Source organism: Polypterus senegalus, chromosome 13 (assembly GCF_016835505.1).
Source record: "Polypterus senegalus isolate Bchr_013 chromosome 13, ASM1683550v1, whole genome shotgun sequence".
Lineage (NCBI taxonomy): Eukaryota > Metazoa > Chordata > Cladistia > Polypteriformes > Polypteridae > Polypterus > Polypterus senegalus.
This window is the reverse complement of record NC_053166.1, coordinates 93614303-93635994: the sequence shown is the minus strand read 5'-3', so window position 1 is coordinate 93635994 and position 21692 is coordinate 93614303. Positions and strand designations below refer to the sequence as shown.

The window sequence follows — 21692 nt, the reverse complement described above, 5'->3', positions numbered from 1 at the left end:
TATTGATTATAATAAAATTAATAAATAAATAAAAAAAAAAAAAAAATAAAGATGGTAGGAGGGTAATCCAAACTAAAATTATAAATTCAATAAAAAAAAATAAATAAAAATCCCTGTGTCTGCTTGCTGCAGTAATTTCTATTATTTCCTGCTTGTATTTCTGTGAAATCTACCAGTATTTAAAGACATAATAGCAGAAACAATTCAAGAAGGTGGTACATGATGCACATGAATTTCACAATGTGCATGGGTTGCCATCTTCAAAGTACCATTTCTAAAAGAGACACAGATTTTGACTTTGCTAGCGTATGCTCTTTCAACTAGGTGATTCTGTACTCAATTAGAACATGGTTCCAGGGAAAGAGAAATTTAAAGTCTGAAATGTTACTGTTAACTGCTCACTTACAATTTAAACACATATATCCCCTGTGGCAAACAACTAGTACCCTTACCTGGCAGGGATGCCTGCATACTGAAAGGACATGGGGAGAGAGCGTGCTAGGGGCACTATCTCCCCTAGATCGCTAGATGACAGCCCCCTCTTGGTTATTACAGTGCCACGGATTTCCAGAGGACTTCATAGGAGTTGGAGTTCTATGACTCAGCCTTGGTTGATCCCGTGGGTGCCACCAGGGGGTGCAGCAGGGACTCCTGAGTCCTACTTCATCAGGCTCCTGCCTTAGTGCTTCCGGACCATGCTAACGGATCACCGGAAGTGCTCCCGGGTGCAGCATAAAAGGAGCTGCTACACTTCATTCCAGGAGCCTGTGTCAGGAGGAAGAGGGACGAAGTTTACTGGAGGAAGGAGGAGGAAGTGGAGAGACAGACATAAGGAAGAGACAAAGAGAGGAAGACAAATTTCTGTGTACTTTATTTAGGCATCTTTGTATTGCGCTGTGGGAAATAATTCTGGGAAGCGTTTCCCATAATAAATGCCTTTGCTATGCTGGACTTGTGCTGGGAAGCGGGAGCTCCCCCTATAGGCCATACCCCAAAATGAAGATGCTTGGTATTACTGAGCACCTCAGAGACTTGCATATTAATTATATATTTGCATCCTAAAAACAACTTTCCTTTTCAAAACTTTTCATCAAAATCTGATACATTTTTGCAGTCTCCCCCCAGTATACTGCAAAAGTCAGAGATAACAAGTAATTAAAATTGCTTTACCATTAATGCACCTATTGACAGTCTGAGGCCGAGTTAGATGAATGAATAAGAAATTATATTTTTAAACAGTTGGATTTTACTCAAAATAAAATGTATCCCTCCTCAATCTGTGTGAAAAATTATCAAATTCAGCTCAGAATTGTACATTATAAACATAACACTCAATTTAGTTCTTTAAAAATGTATGCGAGGCAAGATACTGCTTACACACCAGGTACTCCTGCATAGTCATATATTTTGGAGATGTCCCTGTCTGAATCATACTAAAAAAAAATCTTCACCTATTTATCAAGTAGCTATGACATTATTATAATCTCTAATCCTATAACAGTTTTTCTTAGAATAACTGCCTATGACAAGTTGTTGCTTAACGAACATTTTACAGTGATAACATTGATAGACAGAATATGCAGTCTCCATACAGATAATGACTAGGCACAATATTTTAACCTAGGCCATGAGGTGGTGTGGTAACTATAGTGGCATCAGGTCATTCCACTGGGAAAATATCTTCTCAAAATTATATTAGAATCTGCCAGGCCTTTATCATTAGATTCCATTTAAATATACCAATGTAAACTTACTTAAGCTAACAGAACTGGCTAAACCATGGCTAAACCTATGGCTACGTCAGTAGCTTTAAATCAGTTGAGTTATTTTTGCTCTGAGTTTGTGGGTAGGAGAAATTATATTTGAATACAACTTTTACATGGAGTTTTGTAATTGTGTCTTATAATTGTTAACACAGTCTCCTTTACTGATCTAACAGATATGTATTGCAGTGAAATTTCTGAAGGCAAAAAAAAAACTAGAAACTTTTATCGGCATTGCACTGTAGGACAAAGTGGGCATTGCCCATTCTTCTAGGCTTTAGTGGCACACCAGGCCTGAAGGCAGCAGATTTAGCAGACATCCAGCTTCCCCTAATTGCATTCCAAACTAAATGACTGAACTCCAGCTTGTACCAGTATCTGCCTGTACTTATATAACAAAGGCATAAATCAGATGTTGAGTTGATATCTTTCCAGATGTCCCAACTTCTTGAGCCAAAAGATGCCAAATGGACTCAAGCAAGAACAAAGAACTATAATTCATGCATGAGATGACAGCTAGGATGGACATAATAAGCTGCTTATGAAGACATACTGATTTTGTAACTGGAAGTGACTTTAATCAAGATAAGTAACAAATTCCCTTAAAACTCTCTGCATCATCCTGAAGACTCTGGGATATAATGTGCGTCTCACAAGGGAACTCCCATGGGAACTCCCATTTGAATTCTGCTCTCACTCTCCAAAATGACTGAAAACATCTGAAACCTGCTCTCTCTGAAACCAAAAGCTGAATGAGGCATTCCCTGTTTGGGGAGCTTAGAACTAAAAAGCTCTTTCTCTTTGTGGATCAGATAATGACAATCTCTCTGGAAAGCCAAGCTGTGGGCCAGTGGGCTGAAAAAGCAAAGAAGCAGTCATTACTTCACGAATGGAAGTTCAGCATCTAAAATCTTGCACCAGAAACAGAATACTTTTACCTAAGCTGCACTCAACACAGCAAAAGGCATAACAACAGAAAGCAAGCTGAGAAAACAGCATCACAGAACACCAAAAACAAAGTATCATGCAGCAGTAAAGAGAAACAGTACACTCCCAACACAAGAAGAATCCTCCAGTTAAACACAGAGCAGCAACAATGCAAAAATTCCACACAACATCAGACATCATCTTTAAAGACTTTTTATCATAAAACTATTTATCTGTGCCAAAATAAATTAGAACCCTAAATAGCAAGTTAATAGTCATCCACTCTGTATTATGTTTGTCTGTGTCCTGTATTATATGTCAACATATACTGTATATTTAGTTATTAAATGTCTTTAGTTTATTGAGTTTATCAATAAATTGTGTTATTCTGTTTCTTAAAACGAGTGAGCTTCAGTTACCTTGTCATAAGTCTAAATGCTGGAGAAAGGTAAGGTAAATAATGTAGGAGCCTTGTCGAGTTATTTGATTATTTGATTGCCACAGACAAAACTGTTAATTAACAAAATTAAAATTCATCCTTCCATTTCCAGCATTTATTAGCATCCCCCTGTACTTGCGTTTTATTGATTATTAATGATCAATTCCTAAAGCACAGAAATTCTCTCTCAAGTTTTGTATTTTTGGTCAAGGGATATTAAAAATAATCTACTTTTGTAATGGAGATCAAAAAATATTTCACTGATTGTTTTTCGTTTCCACTATAGTAATAGATGACAAAATATTTTCTCAATTTCTGTTATAGCATCTCTTTTATACTCTAATACAAAATGTCCAGGTCATCACTTTAAATTGACTTGTATTTACATAAGAAGCACTTCCTTGCAGGTTTTTTTTTCTTAATATATTTTTGAAAGCCTGTAGAAATTCAGCATGAATTAATCATCTAAAACATGTTTTAAAATAGATTTTCTATAATAAAATGTTTTACGTACAAATATTTGGGTGCTTTGCTCCCTGCTCATTTCACTCACCCACCCCCTTCCAATCCCCCAATAGCATGCTACACGCCAGCCACTTCGCATCTCTGCCTCTTGTGTTGTGAAGAGGGGGGGCTGAATGCATGCTAAGGAGATGCGGTCGCTCCTCCGATGCCCTCTCTTAAACGGTGTTACAATGGGAAACAAATACATTTTTTTACCTCCTCTATGCTCGATCAGCTGGCTTGCTGCTCCTGCTGCTTGTGCCATGCTGTGTGATCTGCATGTCGCCCTGCGCTTTGAACATTTAAAAGCCTTTACTGCAGCTGTCCTCCTTGTCTCACGGGACATTTAAGTGTCTCCAAGAAAATCATGTCCTGACCCAAGATTTTTAATATAATAGAGAGATTATTATTTGATAGATAGATAGATAGATAGATAGATAGATAGATAGATAGATAGATAGATAGATAGATAGATAGATAGATAGATAGATAGATAGATGGATAGATAGATAGATACTTCATTAATCCCAAGGGGAAATTCACATAATGCAGCAGCAGTATACTGATACAAAGAAACAATATTAAATTAAATAGTAATAAAAATGAAAAAAATGAAAAAAATTAAAATAAAATTAAAATTAATTTGTGCTTTTTTGTGGTTCATTCACAATACTGTTCGTCTTTTCTTTATTAGAAGTCCTAATTAACTGTTGAGCCAAAGTATGCAAAGTATTTAGTCAGAAACACCAAAGTATGAGGATGTCTCTGGACGGTGGAAAGATATTTTCAGAGAATAAAAACACAAAAAGCTCACCCTAACCAAAATAGATCTAAGCCATGAAGTCTATTAAGTGGAAGAATATACAGTGTAGGTACATGTACACACATACAGTATTTATATATTTTAAAATTAATATCTAGATGTAATTGTTTAATGGTTTTAATTTTTTTTCTCTGCTACTAAATGTGGTACTTTTTTAACCAGTTGTTGTGTGTGCCATATATGACATCTGGAAATGACTAAGAAAATATTACTGTGGAAAAAATGTGCAAATTTCTGCCTGTGTTAAGTTTCTGTTTTTACAACAGACTGAGTCTACAGATGGGACATATTGTAATGAAGCCTAATACATCCTTGTAACTTGCTAATTATAAAACAATTACTCAATATTTCCAGATTTGTCTGAGTCATTATTAGTCTAAAAGCCAAACTGCAATCATTTGCAAGTATCATTCAAAGTCACTGAGTTTATTAATACTGCATAAAATTAAAATAAATGTAACCATAAGTTTCAAAATTAACATGCAAATTAATACAAAATGATAAATATTATAATCTGTTTATCAGCCTTTGTTATACATTTCTGGCAAAGATCACATTTAAACATAATGTTTTATACTGTTGCAGGATAAAATCCAAAACCAATAATATCCAAAGCTATGAAATGCAGAGTCCAAAAGACTTCTGGTTTCAGTTTAGATTAAGATTTTTAATACTGCATAATATTAATGGAATTTTGCCATCTTTGTGAGATTGCCCTTCAGTCCTGTTCACTTAATCATGTTATGCCCATCTATGTTCATTATTCATTATGGTAATAGCCTACAACTGTTTGGCATTTTTCTGTCTTTGTCCGGTGTCATTTTCAACCACACCTTATTGCCAATCCTCCACCCAATCTTTGGCATTGGCTTTCAGGGGTGTCATGTTACATTGGTAGAGTAGTTACATATAAGACTCGGTGCATTCCAGTGTTTTAGCTATCTAAGACTCAGTGCAATTCAGTGCTTAACCCATATTGGTGGTGAGATTACAATATACTTTAAAAATAATAACATCTTATAAGGTACAGAATAATATAGAAAGACAAGTGCTTAAAATAAATGTTAACCATATTATACATTCAATTTTTGTGCCTATTATATTCTTATCATCCAGTGTGACTATAGAATTCCAGTAAATATCCATGCAGATTTAGTTCCATAATACAAAGAATCATAGACGCATAGAGTAAATGACCAACTAGTATGGTAGAGACTAAGGACTTCATGTATAAAACCTTGCTTAGATTCCATATTCAAATTATGTTTACATTACAAAGTCATAAACGGTGTAAGCACAAAAACTTGGATTTATTGGATTTAGTTAAAAAGATTTAGAAAAAGTCATACAGACGCCAGATCCTACATCAAGTTCTTTAGTAAATCTCAGATGAACTTAAAACAATGCTCTTGTGCACTAGCTTTAACTCACTCCTTGTCACCTCCCTCCGGTAACTACGAATGGCTTAAAAATGCCCTTTTTGAATATTAAAGGCTTAAACACCATATACATTTGTTCATGTTCCTGAGAGATGTCCTTACTTTCAAACAGAAAACTCAATGAAATTGAATTTGAAGAATTATTGACATTTGTTAAAGTTTCAGGAGTGGCCAGGGGAACCTGCCACTAATCTCCCCCAACTTCCAAAGGATGCACTATGTTACTAAAATAAGTCCCATATGTTAATTTTAAAAAAAAAATGATCTTTTCTTGCCAAAACTGCCTAATGTTCTAATGTGCAATAATTGTATATATATGGCAAATATTCTTATATTCTATCTTAATCACCTGTTTTATATGTAAGCGCAGCATTTTGTGGTGTCCAGTCTTTAGGAATTTTCCCTGTGTTCCGAGATTTTTAAGAAATACACATCAAACATACTAACTCCTTTAAGCATCTACAGTAGTAAGTGCTGTCTTGTTCCAGCAATTTACATGAAATTATATTATAGCCAATAGGTCCTAATGGTTTGATCACCACCACAAAGGAATGCAGCCCTTGCACAAAATGTCTGTTACTGTGAATAGTTAAGTGAGCAGAAGATGAACTGATCACCAAAAAGCATAAAATTAAAGATGACACATTTCTTTAATATTTTAAGCAAGATTACATTTTATTTTAATCATTCACATGTACAAAATAGCAAAAAATATAAAAAGGTCCAAAGCAAAAGTTTGCACACCCATCAGTACTTAGTAACACCCCCTTTGGCAAATAGCACAGTTTGTAAACACTTTTTGTAGCCAGCCAAGAGTCTTTTCAATTCTTACTTGGGGTATTTTCGCCCATTTGCCCTTTCAAAAGACATCTAATTCTGCCAGATTTTTGGGCCATATTGCTTCCTTCCATACTGCTCTTCTGAGATCCATCTATAGATTTTCAATGATATTTAGGTTGGGGCACTGTGAGGGCCACAGCAAAACTGGCAGTTTGTGCCTCTTAAGGTATTCCATTGTAGGATTTTAATTTCACTACTGGGTTCCTTCCACATTAAACACTCCTCAATTAATTTTAATAATAAATGGGTCCAATGAAACAATTATATTTATCCCTGTTGTTATAATATTTCAAGTTAATGCTTTGTAAACACTTATACTTTTGTTAATTGTACAATATACCCCTTCACTTTTATGCACACACACACACACTTACATACATACATACATATATATATATATATATATACATACATATATATCTGATGTATGGGTGGTTACCTACCAGGTAACACTTGTGGTTGGTCAGCAAGTTGGCAAACATCCAACCAATATATATATATATATATATATATATATATATATATATATATATATATATATATATATATATATATATATATATATACAGAATGGAAGGACCAGGGGAGCAGGTCCATTGAGGGGCCAGAGTCAGGAGGAAGGAGTGGACAAAGCCTGAGGAAGAGAGGAGGTGGATGGAATGACGGCAAGAAGGGAATGGACTGCATATTGGTGTATTGCGCTGTTGGTAATGTGTGCACAAACTGTAAATAAACATGGGTGTTGAATTAACCTGTGTCCTGCCTGTCTGTGTTTGTGGGTTAGGGTGGCAGTATGTCCCCTAGTGGCTTACAATAAATAAACATTTAGTCACTTATTTCTATGCAACCCGCATGTCAATACTCCACACAATCATGGAAAGGAAACAGAAAACTAAATAAAACACATTTATTAAACACATCAATCAAGACAAATCATCACAGTTTAACTTAACTCAATTAGTTGGTCCAAATTACAGCATAGTCAATTTTTACACATAGAAATCACCATACATATATGTATGTAAAAAAAACAAACAATAAATAGTTGCCGCACTTAGATGGGGCTCAAATGCAGTACAAAAATCCACAGGTTCCTTCTAGAACTTAGATCCACGGTAGCTTCGTCTTGATGTGGTCTAAATTGGCGTTCCCTTTTTCATATTTTTCTTCACTAGCAAATTTCTGCAATAGCAAAATAGGCATCTGATGCTTCATCTGTTCGGCACTATTTTTTCCAAAGCCGAGCTCCCATTTTTTGTCCACGTTCCAGTGAGCCAAACCTGCTCAATGCCTCCTCATGTTTAACACTAGAATTACCAGAGCCTATGAGAAAACTTGTAAATCCGGCCCACCTTAAATTCTTTCTCACCTCTCCATCAGCGTCTTTTGTCCTGTAAATGTGTAGATAAGCAGCAAGCAGCCTGGTATCCCATCCCACTGCTGCAGTTCAATTCGCAAAGAAGTTTCTCAGTGCTCAGTGTTTATCTCCGAATGAAGTGCTGGAGCTTTATAGTTTGAAAAAGTACATTGTCATTTAGAATACATACATTTCATGTGTGTTCTGTGTCAACAACAATTAATGCAAAAATGTTGCTAACACAGAAATAATTTCATTTTTTAGTAATAATTGACAAAATGTAGACATGAAATGTATAATGTATGAAGCCTGAAATACAAAAATAAAAAGTAACACATTCACAAAAGGTACAAGTATAACAAAGCAAGTGCACTTGTATTCAAGATTTTAACTGAAGAAAAAAGAAAGCAGGTTATGGTAGGCGGTTGATACGAAAGCTTGTGTGGTGCAATGCTAGGAACTGCTGCCTTCCAATCAAAAGCTCACGGTTTCGATATCATCTGCTTCCCAAATGTACCATTTTGAGTAGTGAGCTGCTCTTATTGTTAATATCATACAATAAAAACATACATTTGATTTGCGTCTGTAAATTTATAGTACTTGTCAAAGTTAGTGTTTTTTTTTTCAGTTTTATTCTCTCACTCACGTTCAAGCTCCCACAACTGATCTGACGTCATTTTCAGATAAAGACGTGGTATAACAAACAAACTTGTTTTGTTATACACCCTCTTTATTTGAAAACTGTGTCAGATCTTGTGTGCAAACGAGACTGGGACTGGGAAAACTGTGGACGTGGATGTGAGTGGTGTGTGTGACTGAGAATCACTGTGGATTTGAATTTTTTTGATTCAGTTTTATTCTTGAGTGCTCCTGCTCACGCTGAATTAGTATGCACCTGATTCATGATGTCAAAGCCACACTCACAAAATAAGAGAGACTTAGGTATATACTGTATGACGTTTGGAATAATTCATTTTATGACCTGTATTGTACATTTCGGAAAATGTCGTTGCACTAATGCAACATTATATTCATTTGCATACCTTCATGCGATTGTAGTCAGTGACCGTGTTTGTTTTTTTTTTCCCCGATCTTGGCCAGTGTCCACATGTTGCTGCATGGTGGTATTTCTTTTGAACTGCAGGACATGCAGAGGACAGAATAGTACAGAGAGGTCAGTTCCACGCTATATACAATCATTAGATTCTAACAGTTCACACACACACCCCCATGGGTCATCCTTCCTACATTTACGACATGTGTATAAGGTGTGAAGCCTGAAGTCCAAATATCAAATAAACACTTCCACAAAAGGTACAAGTATAACAAAACAAGTGTGCTTTTATTCAACAATATAACCAAAGAACAGTAGTTCACATTAGTGTTAACACTGACACACAACAAACTTTTCTACTCTTTTTTCCCCAAAGCTCACTGTCTCTCTCCCTCTCTCTCCTCAACCTTAGTACAAGCTTTCTTTACCCTATTTCTTTTTTTCTTATGCTCTCATTTAACACTCTACCCCCTTGCTCTCTCATCATCTTCTCATCTTCCTCTCTCCTCCCTCTCTCTCTCCCTTCCCAAAAATACTAATCCCATTGGAGAACTAACGGCGCGCTATACCTTGATTGGTAGTCAAAGGCACCAATCACATTTCTCTCTGTTACTGCTTTGCCCAAACAAAAGAAAAAAATGTGCCACTGAGGCTAACTACTAAGTTTACTATTATATCCAACAAGTAGGGAGTTACACTTAATACTGTAGTTAGAGAGGTATTGTTTTCCTGGAATTCGGCACCCTTTTTTCTCCAAACATACCTTTGCACACTGTGGCCAAAACATTCTATTTTGACTTTAAGTCCACAAGGCTTGTTTAGATGTTGTGGCAGATGGCCAGGTACCTTGCCCCACCAGGACGCCTGGATCAGGGAAGGACCGGGAAGGGGGCAATATCTTCCCTGGATGCAAGAGGGAAGCCCCTCTGAATTTCATCAAGGACCATGGATATGGCACTTGGAAGCTCGACCCTGTGGGGGTCCGTGGCCCAACCAAGGTGCTGCCTGGATGGTTCCTGAGCCCTGGAGGACAGCACTTTCGCCACACCAGGAAGTGTTGCCAGGAGACCATCACTGAGCACCTGGAACACATCCGGGGCATGATAAAAGGGGCCGCCTCACTCCCTTCGAGGAGCCGGAGATGGGAGGAGGAAGACAGAGCTTGAGAGGGAGGAGTGGAGGCGGTCGAGGAGAGGAAAAAGGACTGAGTAACTGTGTGAGTTGGCGGAACCACTGTAATAATATTGTAAATAAACAGTGTGTTTTGGACACTGGTGTCGCGTCTGTCTGTGGCCAGGCTATCCGTTACAATGATCATTTGCAAACGTTGCTAAATTTTGTGGCTAGAACACAGGAAAGGTTTTCTTCTGCTGACTCTACCCTGAAGGTCATATTTGTTCAGGTGTCGCTGCACAGTAGAATAGTGCACCACCACTTTACAGTTTGCTAAATCTTAATGTGAGAAGTCAAGCAAAATGACACCAGGTGGAGTGGTGGCTCTGAGGCTAGGGATCTGCACTGGCAATCGGAAGATTACCAGTTCGAATCCCATAAATTGCCAATAGTGACTCTGCTCTGTTAGGCCCCTGAGCATGGCCCTTAACCTGCAATTGCTGAGCGCTTTGAGTAGTGAGAAAAGCGCTATATAAATGCAAAGAATTATTATTATTATTACCTTGGCTAACTAAAAAGATTAGGCAAGAAGGGGTCTGAGCTGCCTCAGAAGCTTGCATATGGATTCTTTTTAGTTTGCCAATAAAAGGTATAATTTTGCTTGACTTCTCACTACATTCATAATGATTAACATTACAACACCCTAGTACTAAATCTTCCTGAAGGTTGTTTGCCATGAAACAGTGGGGGTGGGGTTTATTTGCCTTCCTCACAATCCAATGAGCAGTTCTTTCAGGAAGTTTTCTGGGTCTTCCAGACCTCAGCTTCACCTTCACCATTCTTGTTAACTGCCATTTCTTAATAACTTTACGAACTGAGGAAACAACTACTTGAAAGCGCCTTGCTATGTTCTTATTTTTCAGAGTGCTAGGAAGCTGCTTAGAGGAGCCCATGGCTACTGATTGTCGGAACAAAGTTTGAGGAGTAAGAGAATTTGTAGCAGTTTTGCAATCTGCATCATGAGAGGTTTCCTAATGATGACAGTGAACAAGCCATAGCCCTACTGAGCTAAATAAGGTCTGAGACCATATTAAAAGTTACCTCAGACCTCAAATATCTTATGGTACTCAAACTTTTGCATGGTGCTCCTTTCCTTTTTTCACTGTACAACACAAAACAAAAACAATACAATAATCTTGTATAAAATGCTGAAAAGCATTTTGTTTGTTAACTTTATGCCTTTTGGTGATCAGTTTACATTCTGCTCATTTAATTATGCACAGTAAAAGACATTTTAAGAATGTGTGCCCAAACTTTTCTATACCACTGAACCTTCAGATTTCTATTGTGATTATTAAAGAATAGTAAATATTTATATATAGTAAATATTTAACATACTGTGTTAAAAAACAATCACTCATTAAATCCACAAATTTCTGTTGCTGTACTGTATTTACTGTATGTACAGTATACAGTATATATTGATATAAATATACACATTTACAGTGTATATCATTATACAAGTAAACAGTATTTAGAATTGAAGAGTCTGCTTATGTGTTATCTACAATGTATTCTATCTGTTATTATGTTGCATGTTGCATCCAGTGTTCTGCAGCTTCATGTAAATTCACAAGATGAACTTCAGAAACTCACTTTCTACACAGTTCATTTTAACGTAATATAATTATCACTGATCTGCTACATGTAACTCCACCATCACATACCAACCTACTGTACCTGCCTCAGCTTCTTCCGCATATTGTGTATGTGGGGCAAGTCTACATAGCAAAGTTGTCCCAACAAATGTATATGTACAATTTGACAAGAGTTAACAGTATTATATGTTTATTACATGTACACTAAATCATCTCCCTTCTTTCACAACAGAAAACAAATTAAGACAATAATGTGTGTTACATAAATCATAGGATATTAAGCTTTGAGAAAATTTAAATCAAAAATCATTAACAGTTCAAGAAAGGAACAGTATTAAACACACATAATTGTCCAGGAAAACATGCCTCTCATGTACCATACTTCTATTTGTAAGGAAGAGGCCAGACCTAGAACATCATCAGATTTACTTAAAAGTAGGCGAAGAGGATACAATTGAACAAGTGAGACAAAAATATCATACTTGGTCATGTATTTATTTTATTCTTCTTCAACCACTCTTTTGTTGAATGACTTGTGTGCTTGGGGTCATTGTCTCACTTCATGGCCCAGTTTCTCTTGAGATGTAGTCCCTAGACAGATGTCCTGACATTTTTCCTTTAGAATTTACTGGTGTAATTCAGAATTCAATTTCCCATACACAATGGCAATCTGTCCTGGCCCAGACACAGCAGAACAGGCCCACAACATGATACTAACATCTCCAAGTTTCACAGCAGGGGTGAGATTTTCATGCTGGAATGCAGTGTTTTCTTTCTCCAAAATATGCTTCTCATTTGAATCAAAAAGTTCTACTTTGGTCTCATCTGGCTATAAAACATTACTCCAATAGCTTTCAGGCTTGTCCACAGACTCTTCAGTAAACTGTAGATGAGAAGCAATGTTTTTTTGGAAAGTAGTGGCTCGCTCCTCATAACCCTGGCATAAACCCCACTGTTGTTCAGTGTTCTCCTGATGGTGGCCACAAGAACATTAACATTAACAAATGTGCAAGAGGCTTTTAGTTCCTTAGAAGTTACCCCTGGCTTTTTTGTGACCTCACAGACAATCACACCTTTCCCTTGAAGTCTTTGTTGGTCGACCAAGCCTAGGGAAAGTAGCAATAGTCTTAAACTTCCTCCATTTCCACAAAATCTGTTTGATTGTGGATTGGTGCAGTCCAAACTCTTTAGAGATTGTTTTGCAACACTTCTCGGCACAATGAGCAAAAACAATTACTTTTCTGAGGTCCTCTGAAATGTCCTTTGTTCATGTCATGATACACTGATACTGCACAAACATGTTTGAAAATGAAGCACTTCATAGAACCCTGTTCTTTTAATGTAAACAGGGTGCCCACTCACACCCAATTGATAACATTTGACTCAAGTCTCATCTTCAAATTACCGGCTAGGTTCACATACTTTTGCCACTCACACATACTGTATGTAATACCAGCTGATTTTCTTCAATAAATAAATGACCAAGTATAATATTTTTTGTCTCATTTGTTTAGCTGGGTTCTCCATATCTACTTTTAGGACTTTTATGAAAATCACATGATCACATGATGAATGATGAATCTCTCTATTATAAAAAAAAAAAAATCTTGGGAGGAGACGAGACGTGATTTTCTCAGACAGACACTTACACATCCCGTGAGACAAGTCGCTGTGCCAAGAGATTTAACCACACCCGGGGCCAGAAATAAAAGACAAAGAGTAGATGACAAAGTAGAACATCATAAAGAATTCAAAAACGTTGGTGCAGTACACATGCAGAGCAGGTTAAAGATAATGGGAGCATGAAAATTTGAAAGTCTCAAAAAAAGGATAGTAAAGATCACATTAGCACAAACAAACAGAAATTATTACTCAGTGAAATAACGGAACAGCAAAAAGAGATTGAATATAGTGTTCAGATTTAAACTTTAAGTCAGAGACTTGTAGATCATCTAATTTGTGTTGCCATCAGGGGGAAAAAAAGTAGTCTTTCTTCCCAATGAAGAGGCGTATTCGTGAGAATTTAAAGATCTGTTGTTTGGTGAAAGTGAAATCCTACAAGAGAAAATTTCAAGCCCCGCGAGACAAGAGCTTATGCAAAGAGATTTGGAAAAGTCCTACCCACATAACCAAGCACACGGTTCAATCATTTCTCATTTGTGTGAATGCTATTATCAGACACAGTTCTTGTAGAGAGAAAGAAACAATATTCACACACCAGCTGTTATAAGTTGCGTTGTCACAATGTAATTCCAAACACAGAATCAAAATCCAATACGATATGGATGAAAAGGTAAAAGCGAAATGAGATAGAATATATGGACATAGGTGATATGACAGAAGTACAGTATGTAGATATTGTTTGGCTTTAAACTTTAAGTTGGAGACTTGCAGATTGTCTAATTCATGTTGCCATCAGGCAAAAGTAGTGTTTCTTCCCAATGAAGAGGCCTATCCACAAGAATTAAAAGTTTTTCATTTTGGTGAAAGGGGGGTTTGGTGAGCGACGCGAGCAGGCGGCAAAGCCCCCTAGTGATGTTTAAAGTCCACTGTAAATATACCATCTCCCATAATTAGCAAGTTTTTTTTCAAGATTTTTAACATAATAGCACCTCACAAGCTGTACTTTAATTTAAATTACAACATTTAATTTACCATCATCTCATTAAGAAGACAAGCAAAATGACACCTTTTATTGGCTAACTAAAAATATTACATTATGCAAGTTTTCAAGGCAATTCATCTGGCCTGAAGAAAAAGGCCCGAGTTGCCTCGAAAGCTTGCATATTGTAATCTTTTTCGTTAGCCAATAAAAGGTGTAATTTTGCTTGACTTCTTATTACATCCATAATGGCTAACACGGTACAACACCCTAGTACTACCATCATCTTATTAATATATCAAGGACAATAATTTAAAATAATCTACAATGTTAAAAAAAAACATCAGTGTGATTCTGTGAAATAAATTAATACAAATGTGAAAGGAGGTCTCAAACATACAAAATCACAATAACTGTGTACTTAATAGCATACAGTATGAATATCTACATTGCAACAAGCTTTGTCAAGTCAATGTTTTATAGCATAAAAACTTCACCTGGTTTTGAAACTTTGTCTATTATGGAATCAAGACTTAGAACACATTTTATATCTTATAATGTGTATAAAAAATTTAATTCTTAATTCTGCATTATAAAAAGTAACAATGAGTTTAGGCAAAATAAACACGTTTCCTTATAATGACTTTTGACATTCAGCTGAACATAACCACTGAAGAGCATCAGGGTGTTATAAATTTAGATATCTTAGCTTCACAGCTCTAGGAACCAGTATTGGATTTCCAGCTTACATAATGTGTGCATGGAATTTACTTGCTTTCAAAATCTTAAATTAAGTATTCTCCAGATGTCCTGTTTTCCTCCCATACCTCAATAAAGCGTGTTTTGTTGTTTTAACTAGTGCTTCTAAATTGGGTGTATGTTCCTGCCTGTGATGGGCTGCTGTCCTAGGATTCTTGTCTTGCATCCAGTGCTGCCATGATTGACATCTGCTTCCCTTGCCCCTTAATGCAGAATGTGAATTTGAAAAGTGGACGCAGGCATAGGTTTTTTCATGATCATTTTGGACGGTCTATGGGAGGTATCTTCTGCAAAAATTAAAATGAAAATTATAAAATGAAAATGCAGTCCCTCTTTTGCAATTTCATTTTCAAAGTCTGTGTGCAAGAATGCTGTAAATATTAACATGTCCTCTTTGCATTCATTTTCAAGTTCTCTCAACAAAACAGGGATTGCATTTTAATTTTATAATTTTCATTTTCATTTTCATTAATTGAATTTAATTAATTTTAATTTTAAAATAAAATGCCTCCCATAGAAATCAATGTACTTAAGCATGTGTGTGTGTTTTATACTTTTCAGACTAGCTTGTCTGAATGTACAAATACTCTCAATTCAATTATAATGAATTATTTTGAATTATTATTGTATTTTAGGTAACCTCCAATAGTACAAAAACATCAAAAGTGACAATGAGGACACATCACTAAAAACAATGACAATGAATAAATAATGCAAAAGCATCATGCACATATTTTAGTTTTACATGATTTTTTTTAATCCTGGTAATGCATGAGCACAAAAGGCTTTAGTCAGAATGTCATAATAGGAGACAGATTTGCATTTGTTGTGAAAAAAGCAACAAAATAGGCATGACATAATATATTCTTATTTTAATTCTTATATGGATACTTTAAAAGAATTGAAAAAAGACTGACATAGTGGATTCTCATTATTCCAAAGGATGGACAAGCAAAAGGTTTTGTTTCAAAACCTGATATCTGAAATAAATGCACAACAACTTGAGTACTACAAAATTTTCCAATATATGGCAACATAAAAAATCCATTCATCCACTTTCTAAACCAATTATAAGCTTTAAACCATAGAGAACCACAGCCTAGCCCAGAAACACTGGCATAAACATTGAAAAGGACAAAAATCCACAATAGGACATGCTCACGCACACATATATTCACTCATTCCAGGCCATAATAGAAATGTTAATTAATCTAGCACACATGCTTCTGGGATGTATTTGGCGATGAAACAATATATGGAAAACTCAGAAATAGGCAGTGACCTGGTTGGAACTCAAACTCAGTCCCTTGGAGCTATGAAGCAGCAGCACTAAACCCAGTGTCATCATACCAACCTCAAGTAAAATAACTTTATATTACATATTGTTTTCACAGCACATGCTATCACAGATTTCTTCAGAAATCTGTTTTGGTAAAGCTTATAAAAACTTAATAAACGTTTTTTGGCCACAGCAGAAAAAATAAATAAATACATAGTTTGTCAAATGTGTGTTCATCTTTTCTAGTGATATCTATTTCAAACATCTTTTATGCATGGAATACTACAATGAAAAAAGGGAAACAAATTATTTGATAAAAGGCTTGCAAGTGATCATCTTCATTAAACCTATTATTATTATTATTATTAGTATTATTTTAAAATCAAAAACTGTCACCTACACTTCCTGCTTCTTGTTGTTGTTTAAATAATTTTTGATATAAACATACGTTTTATTGGCTTATTTGTTTTAACAAAACCAGTGCTTTATTTAGTTACATTATTAATCTTTTATAGACGCATTCATCCTGTAAGGCGATCTTAGAAAGCAATGTTTAATGTTAAATGCATATAGTGTTCGCTTACTTTTTATTTAATGTCAGGATTCTTATAGTTATGAGGATATGGTATAGTCTTTCACTCCCTGTAAGTTAACATGTGATGGAACTATCTTAGCTAAACCTGAAGAACAGAGTGTTAATTAAGCCAGTTATTGAAACAGCCTTACTGCTAGCATGGACTATTAGATATGTTTACAAATAGATTTCTAACTGTGTCTAATGTGCTTACATGATTAACTTATATAATGTGCCTCAAATATGACTGTATGACCAAATTTAGGGAAATGAAACAAGAATTATGAGAATTATTATAAACAGAACTTTTCTGAAACAAGAATTTTTGTTTCTTTGTTATATCAATTTTTTCTATTTTTTGTGTGAACTGTCTTGCTTTGAGATTTTAATAAAACTTTTAAAACGAAGATATTTTGTATGTGGAATTATTTGATCATGCGTCACACTGGTGCTTGAATCATCCAGTGTAGCAAACTAAAAGCTGCAAAACCTTGGTAATTTTGGATAAGCACAGCTACACATCCTATTAGATTGTTTACCTCCCTAAATCATAAAACCCAGTGGTGCATCACTTGAAAGGCAATCTTTTTAAAACGTTCGGAAAACATTCTCATGACATACCACTTTGTGAATTTGCAAAGTAAAAATTAATTAAAGAGTTACCATTTCAAATTCTGGCATTACCCAGATTTCCCAAAATCCAAAGGGCCAATATTTTCTTTTGTTCTGAATTTTTTTATGGGGGAGATTGAGGCATGAACTGTATGATTGGGCCTTAATATCCTTTTCATTTTAAGCTGTCCTTTGATGCTGCTTAACTACTTTCACCTTACCTTTCGTTTCTCCCTTTCTTCAGTACTGAAGAAGAAGCATTCTGAATTCTGTAGAGAAAAGAAAGCACAGTTAATAATCATAGTCTGATCCACTGCACCAGAAAACTATGCTGAACAAATGTGGGTTTACCAGCCCCCTTTTTTGCTTAAGCTAGTTTGAGTTTGAGGTTTATTCTGATAAAGTATGAACAATGTCAGATGAAAATGAACAGGAAAAAAAAAGACTTTAACAGGAGCTTATGAAAATACATTTTCTTCTGAAAGACAGCCTTTCTGAATTGTTGCCCACCCACAGTTTGCTTACTCACAGACCTTATACTTGCACAAAAGAAATAGGGGGAAGCATGTCGCAAAACGCTTTACCTCACCTCTTTGTTATACAAGACAAGCTCTGCTTGAACACGCTCCTGCTCTCCCAGATCCAAGCTTTCCAGTATCTGCTGCACGTTCATGCTTCTCCTAAAGAAATTGTGAGAGAAAGACTTTTAACAGTTGTTAATTTCAAGTGTAGGTGTCTGAATGACAATCAGCTTGAGTTATCTCCAACACATGTGTGGGGGTGTGATTCTTTAAATACATTCCATCACTGTGCCCACGTATTCAGCACAGAGGCTTCACAGTTCAGTCCCTCCTGGCCCTTACTCAGGTGCAGTAGCTTCAGCCCTTCCTGATCTCTCCCTCTTTCTCTCTCTGACACTGTCTCAACAACTAACAAATCTTTTTTAATTCTAATTCCCTTTCTATGATCACCTCCCCCACATTCACACTGTAATCCCTCCCAGACCTACTATTCACTGCTCCTGTAATCCTTCTTTAAATTCTGCACCCCAATTACTTCTTCTGTGTAGCCTAGCTGCCAATTTAAAAACCTAACCCAATTTCTTTTAATCATTGGCTGTCCTACACTGCAGACAGAGACCAGAGTTTGACAATGGCAGCTTTCATCCTTTGCAGATATTATTGTCAAGGTAACCCACTAGCAAGGTCTGACTAGAACAATTTCCAATACAAATTTTCAATGTAGAAGGAGAAAAATGCTTAAAAGACCCCAAAGTAAAAGGAACTAAGAATATACTTTTTATAATAATATTTGCTGCAGTGCATTTGCTATTGCAGGTGATTTAGAGTTTTCCTATTCAAAGATTGGGTTGCCTTAAAAATGAGGAAATGCTGAAATTTCTCCTGGGACAAACATTTTCAATTAGTCCTTAGACACATACAGTAAACCATAACTTGAAAATTTCAGTGTGATTATTCTCCTGAAATGGCTGATGTACTTTTCTGCGGGCTGTAGCTTACAGAAACTGAAGCTAACCTAAAATTGTACTTAACCTCCTATGATTATCCCTGTGGACAGAATCTGAAATAGAAAAAAACAAAAAAGCTGACTAAATAAATATTTGATAATGTAAACCATTTCATAAAAATCTATAATAAAACTGACACTCTGCCAAGTTGCCTTGCCTCTTTCTGAAGCAAATACAGTTACACTGCGATTAAACTTCAAACACATTTACACAAAGGTTTAAACTTTACTTGATTGTGAAATGATTTCAAAACTAAGATTTAATAACTAGGTATCAAAAATAACCTAGATGGCTTTCAACATAAACAGGAAAGCATATTTCACTTTTCTCACCAGTCTGGCCAGCAAGATTCCATTAAAACTAGCTTTTCCCAATATATCTCAGCTCAGCCAAACAGAAATAAGTTATTTTGTTTTTCAGAAGGCCAGGCACAGTGTTTCATATTTTACTCTTAAGGTACTTGACAAGCACACATGGATTTTTCTTTTTTTTTATATAGAATTTTTTTGGATGCATTACTCTCCACAAGACAAGAGTGTCTATTATGTTGTGTTATATGTAGAAATGGGTATATTAAAAGAATGCTGATCAGTAAAATACTGCGGTGGGCTGGCGCCCTGCCCGGGGTTTGTTTCCTGCCTTGTGCCCTGTGTTGGCTGGAATTGGCTCCAGCAGACCCCCCGTGACCCTGTAGTTAGGATATAGTGGGTTGGATAATGGATGGATGGATGATCAGTTAAATATTAAGTCTCTTTGGGTGATATAGTTAAAGAGTTATGGCTTTATAATGTCTGTCTTATCTGTACTTTGTCAGTCTTTAGTCAATGTTAAGCTATGCTATTCATAATTTTCATTCAGTTCTATGATATCTTTTTTGATTCTGTTAAGTAAACAAAAGTGGAATCTGCCCTCTGGACTCTTTAAGAGTAGAATATTTGCAGGTAAAAAAGATTTTGCAGATGCTTTCAGAGACTAATACTAGCTTTGTATAACATCTGTTGGCCGCAAGCATCTTTGTAAGACTGGTCAAGGGCGCTGCCCTCTTGGAGAAGCGAGGGACAAACTGGTGGTAGTGGAAAACCTTACAAGAAGAGTGGAAGCTATTATAACTGCAATTGGGGGACCAACTCCACAATAAAGTCTATAGCAGGGGAAATAACTTTTGAACGCATTATTTTTCTTAGTAAATGTATTTCTAATGGAGCTATTGACATGTAATTTTCACCAGATGTTGGTAACAAGCCAAGTAATCCACACATACAAACAAATCAAAACAAAGAAGTTATTCACATAAGAAATTATGTGTAATAAAGTGGAATGACACGGGGAATAAGTGTGGATTACTTGGGTTGTTACCGACATCTGGTGAACACTTCATGTCAGTACCCCCATTAAAAATATATTTACTGAGAAAAACATTAATGCATTCAATACTTATTTTCCCCGCTGTATGTATTTGAATGCAATGTCATTAACACTAAAATTCCTGAAGCCAACAAAAAAAGGCCTAATGCTGAGCCACCTTAAATTCCTTTGCACCTCTTCATCAGCATCTTTGTTTGGCAAATTTGTCAATCAACAACGGCAGCAAGCAGCCTACTGTCCCATCCACCCCACCAACGTAGCTGAAGTTCTCCCAGCTCAAGTATGTTTATCTAGGAGTGAGGTGCCCTGAGTTGTATAGGGTAAATAATATATCGTTATTTGGAATACATGCATTTCATGTCTACAATGATCTGGGTAAATGTTGGATGACAAGAACTGTGAGGTAAGAAATGTTGAACACATAACTAAAATAGAAACTATTTTCCATGTTGTAGTAATAATGGTGTCCACCTACACTGGGCATGCAAGCATAGACGTCTTAAACCAGGCAAATACTGTGCAATTTTGCCATGATTTTAAGCCCAATTTGCAGTTGCCAACTGACTTTTTGAGTTAGCCCAAATTTCAGCTTCATGAGCTGTTTTTTTATGCACAGTATGCGAGCAGATGAGATGCGACGATTGGGCTGTTGCATGATCAGAAGAATTTCTATTATGTCAATCAAATAGAATTTTTTTTTACGGTTTCAGCACATATACGAATAGTGATTTAGATGATTACATTTAGGCATCACAAGAAGCACCACAGAAAGCAACTCTTCTCTGCCCAATATGCTGGAACATGCTTTTCTTCCATGAAGAGTGACCAGCCTGGGAATGAGACACAATGAGCAGGATTCAATCAGAAAGAGTCATGTAATAAATTAAACCAACCAGAACACAAAGGAGTCAGCATTTTTAGAAATCTTAATCTTTCACCCATCCACACAGAAATGCCCGTTTGTGGATTGAAAATGCTGAGGTAGTGCTAACAACAGACAAAAACAGAGACATACAGACTCCTCATTCAGTCTCTTGGGAGCCTCAACAACTCAAC

The 21692-nt window shown here is 36.1% G+C and overlaps 1 protein-coding gene across 3 annotated transcripts in view; it reads right to left on the bottom strand.

Annotated features, from left to right (window-relative positions):
- The window catches only part of LOC120542256 (synembryn-A-like), a 188066-nt gene that overhangs the window by 148671 nt on the left and 17703 nt on the right, over positions 1-21692 (bottom strand). For 2 of the 3 annotated variants that reach the window (XM_039774573.1, XM_039774575.1), the window contains exons 2-3: positions 18333-18423; positions 17965-18012 (exon numbers count right to left, since the gene is read on the bottom strand). In XM_039774573.1, coding sequence (XP_039630507.1) covers positions 17965-18012; positions 18333-18416 — 132 coding nt within the window. In that variant the 5' untranslated portion in view covers positions 18417-18423. Of the gene's footprint in view, positions 1-17964; positions 18013-18332; positions 18424-18606; positions 18660-21692 lie in introns of those variants that run through there. The other variant, XM_039774574.1, reaches the window with a different exon arrangement.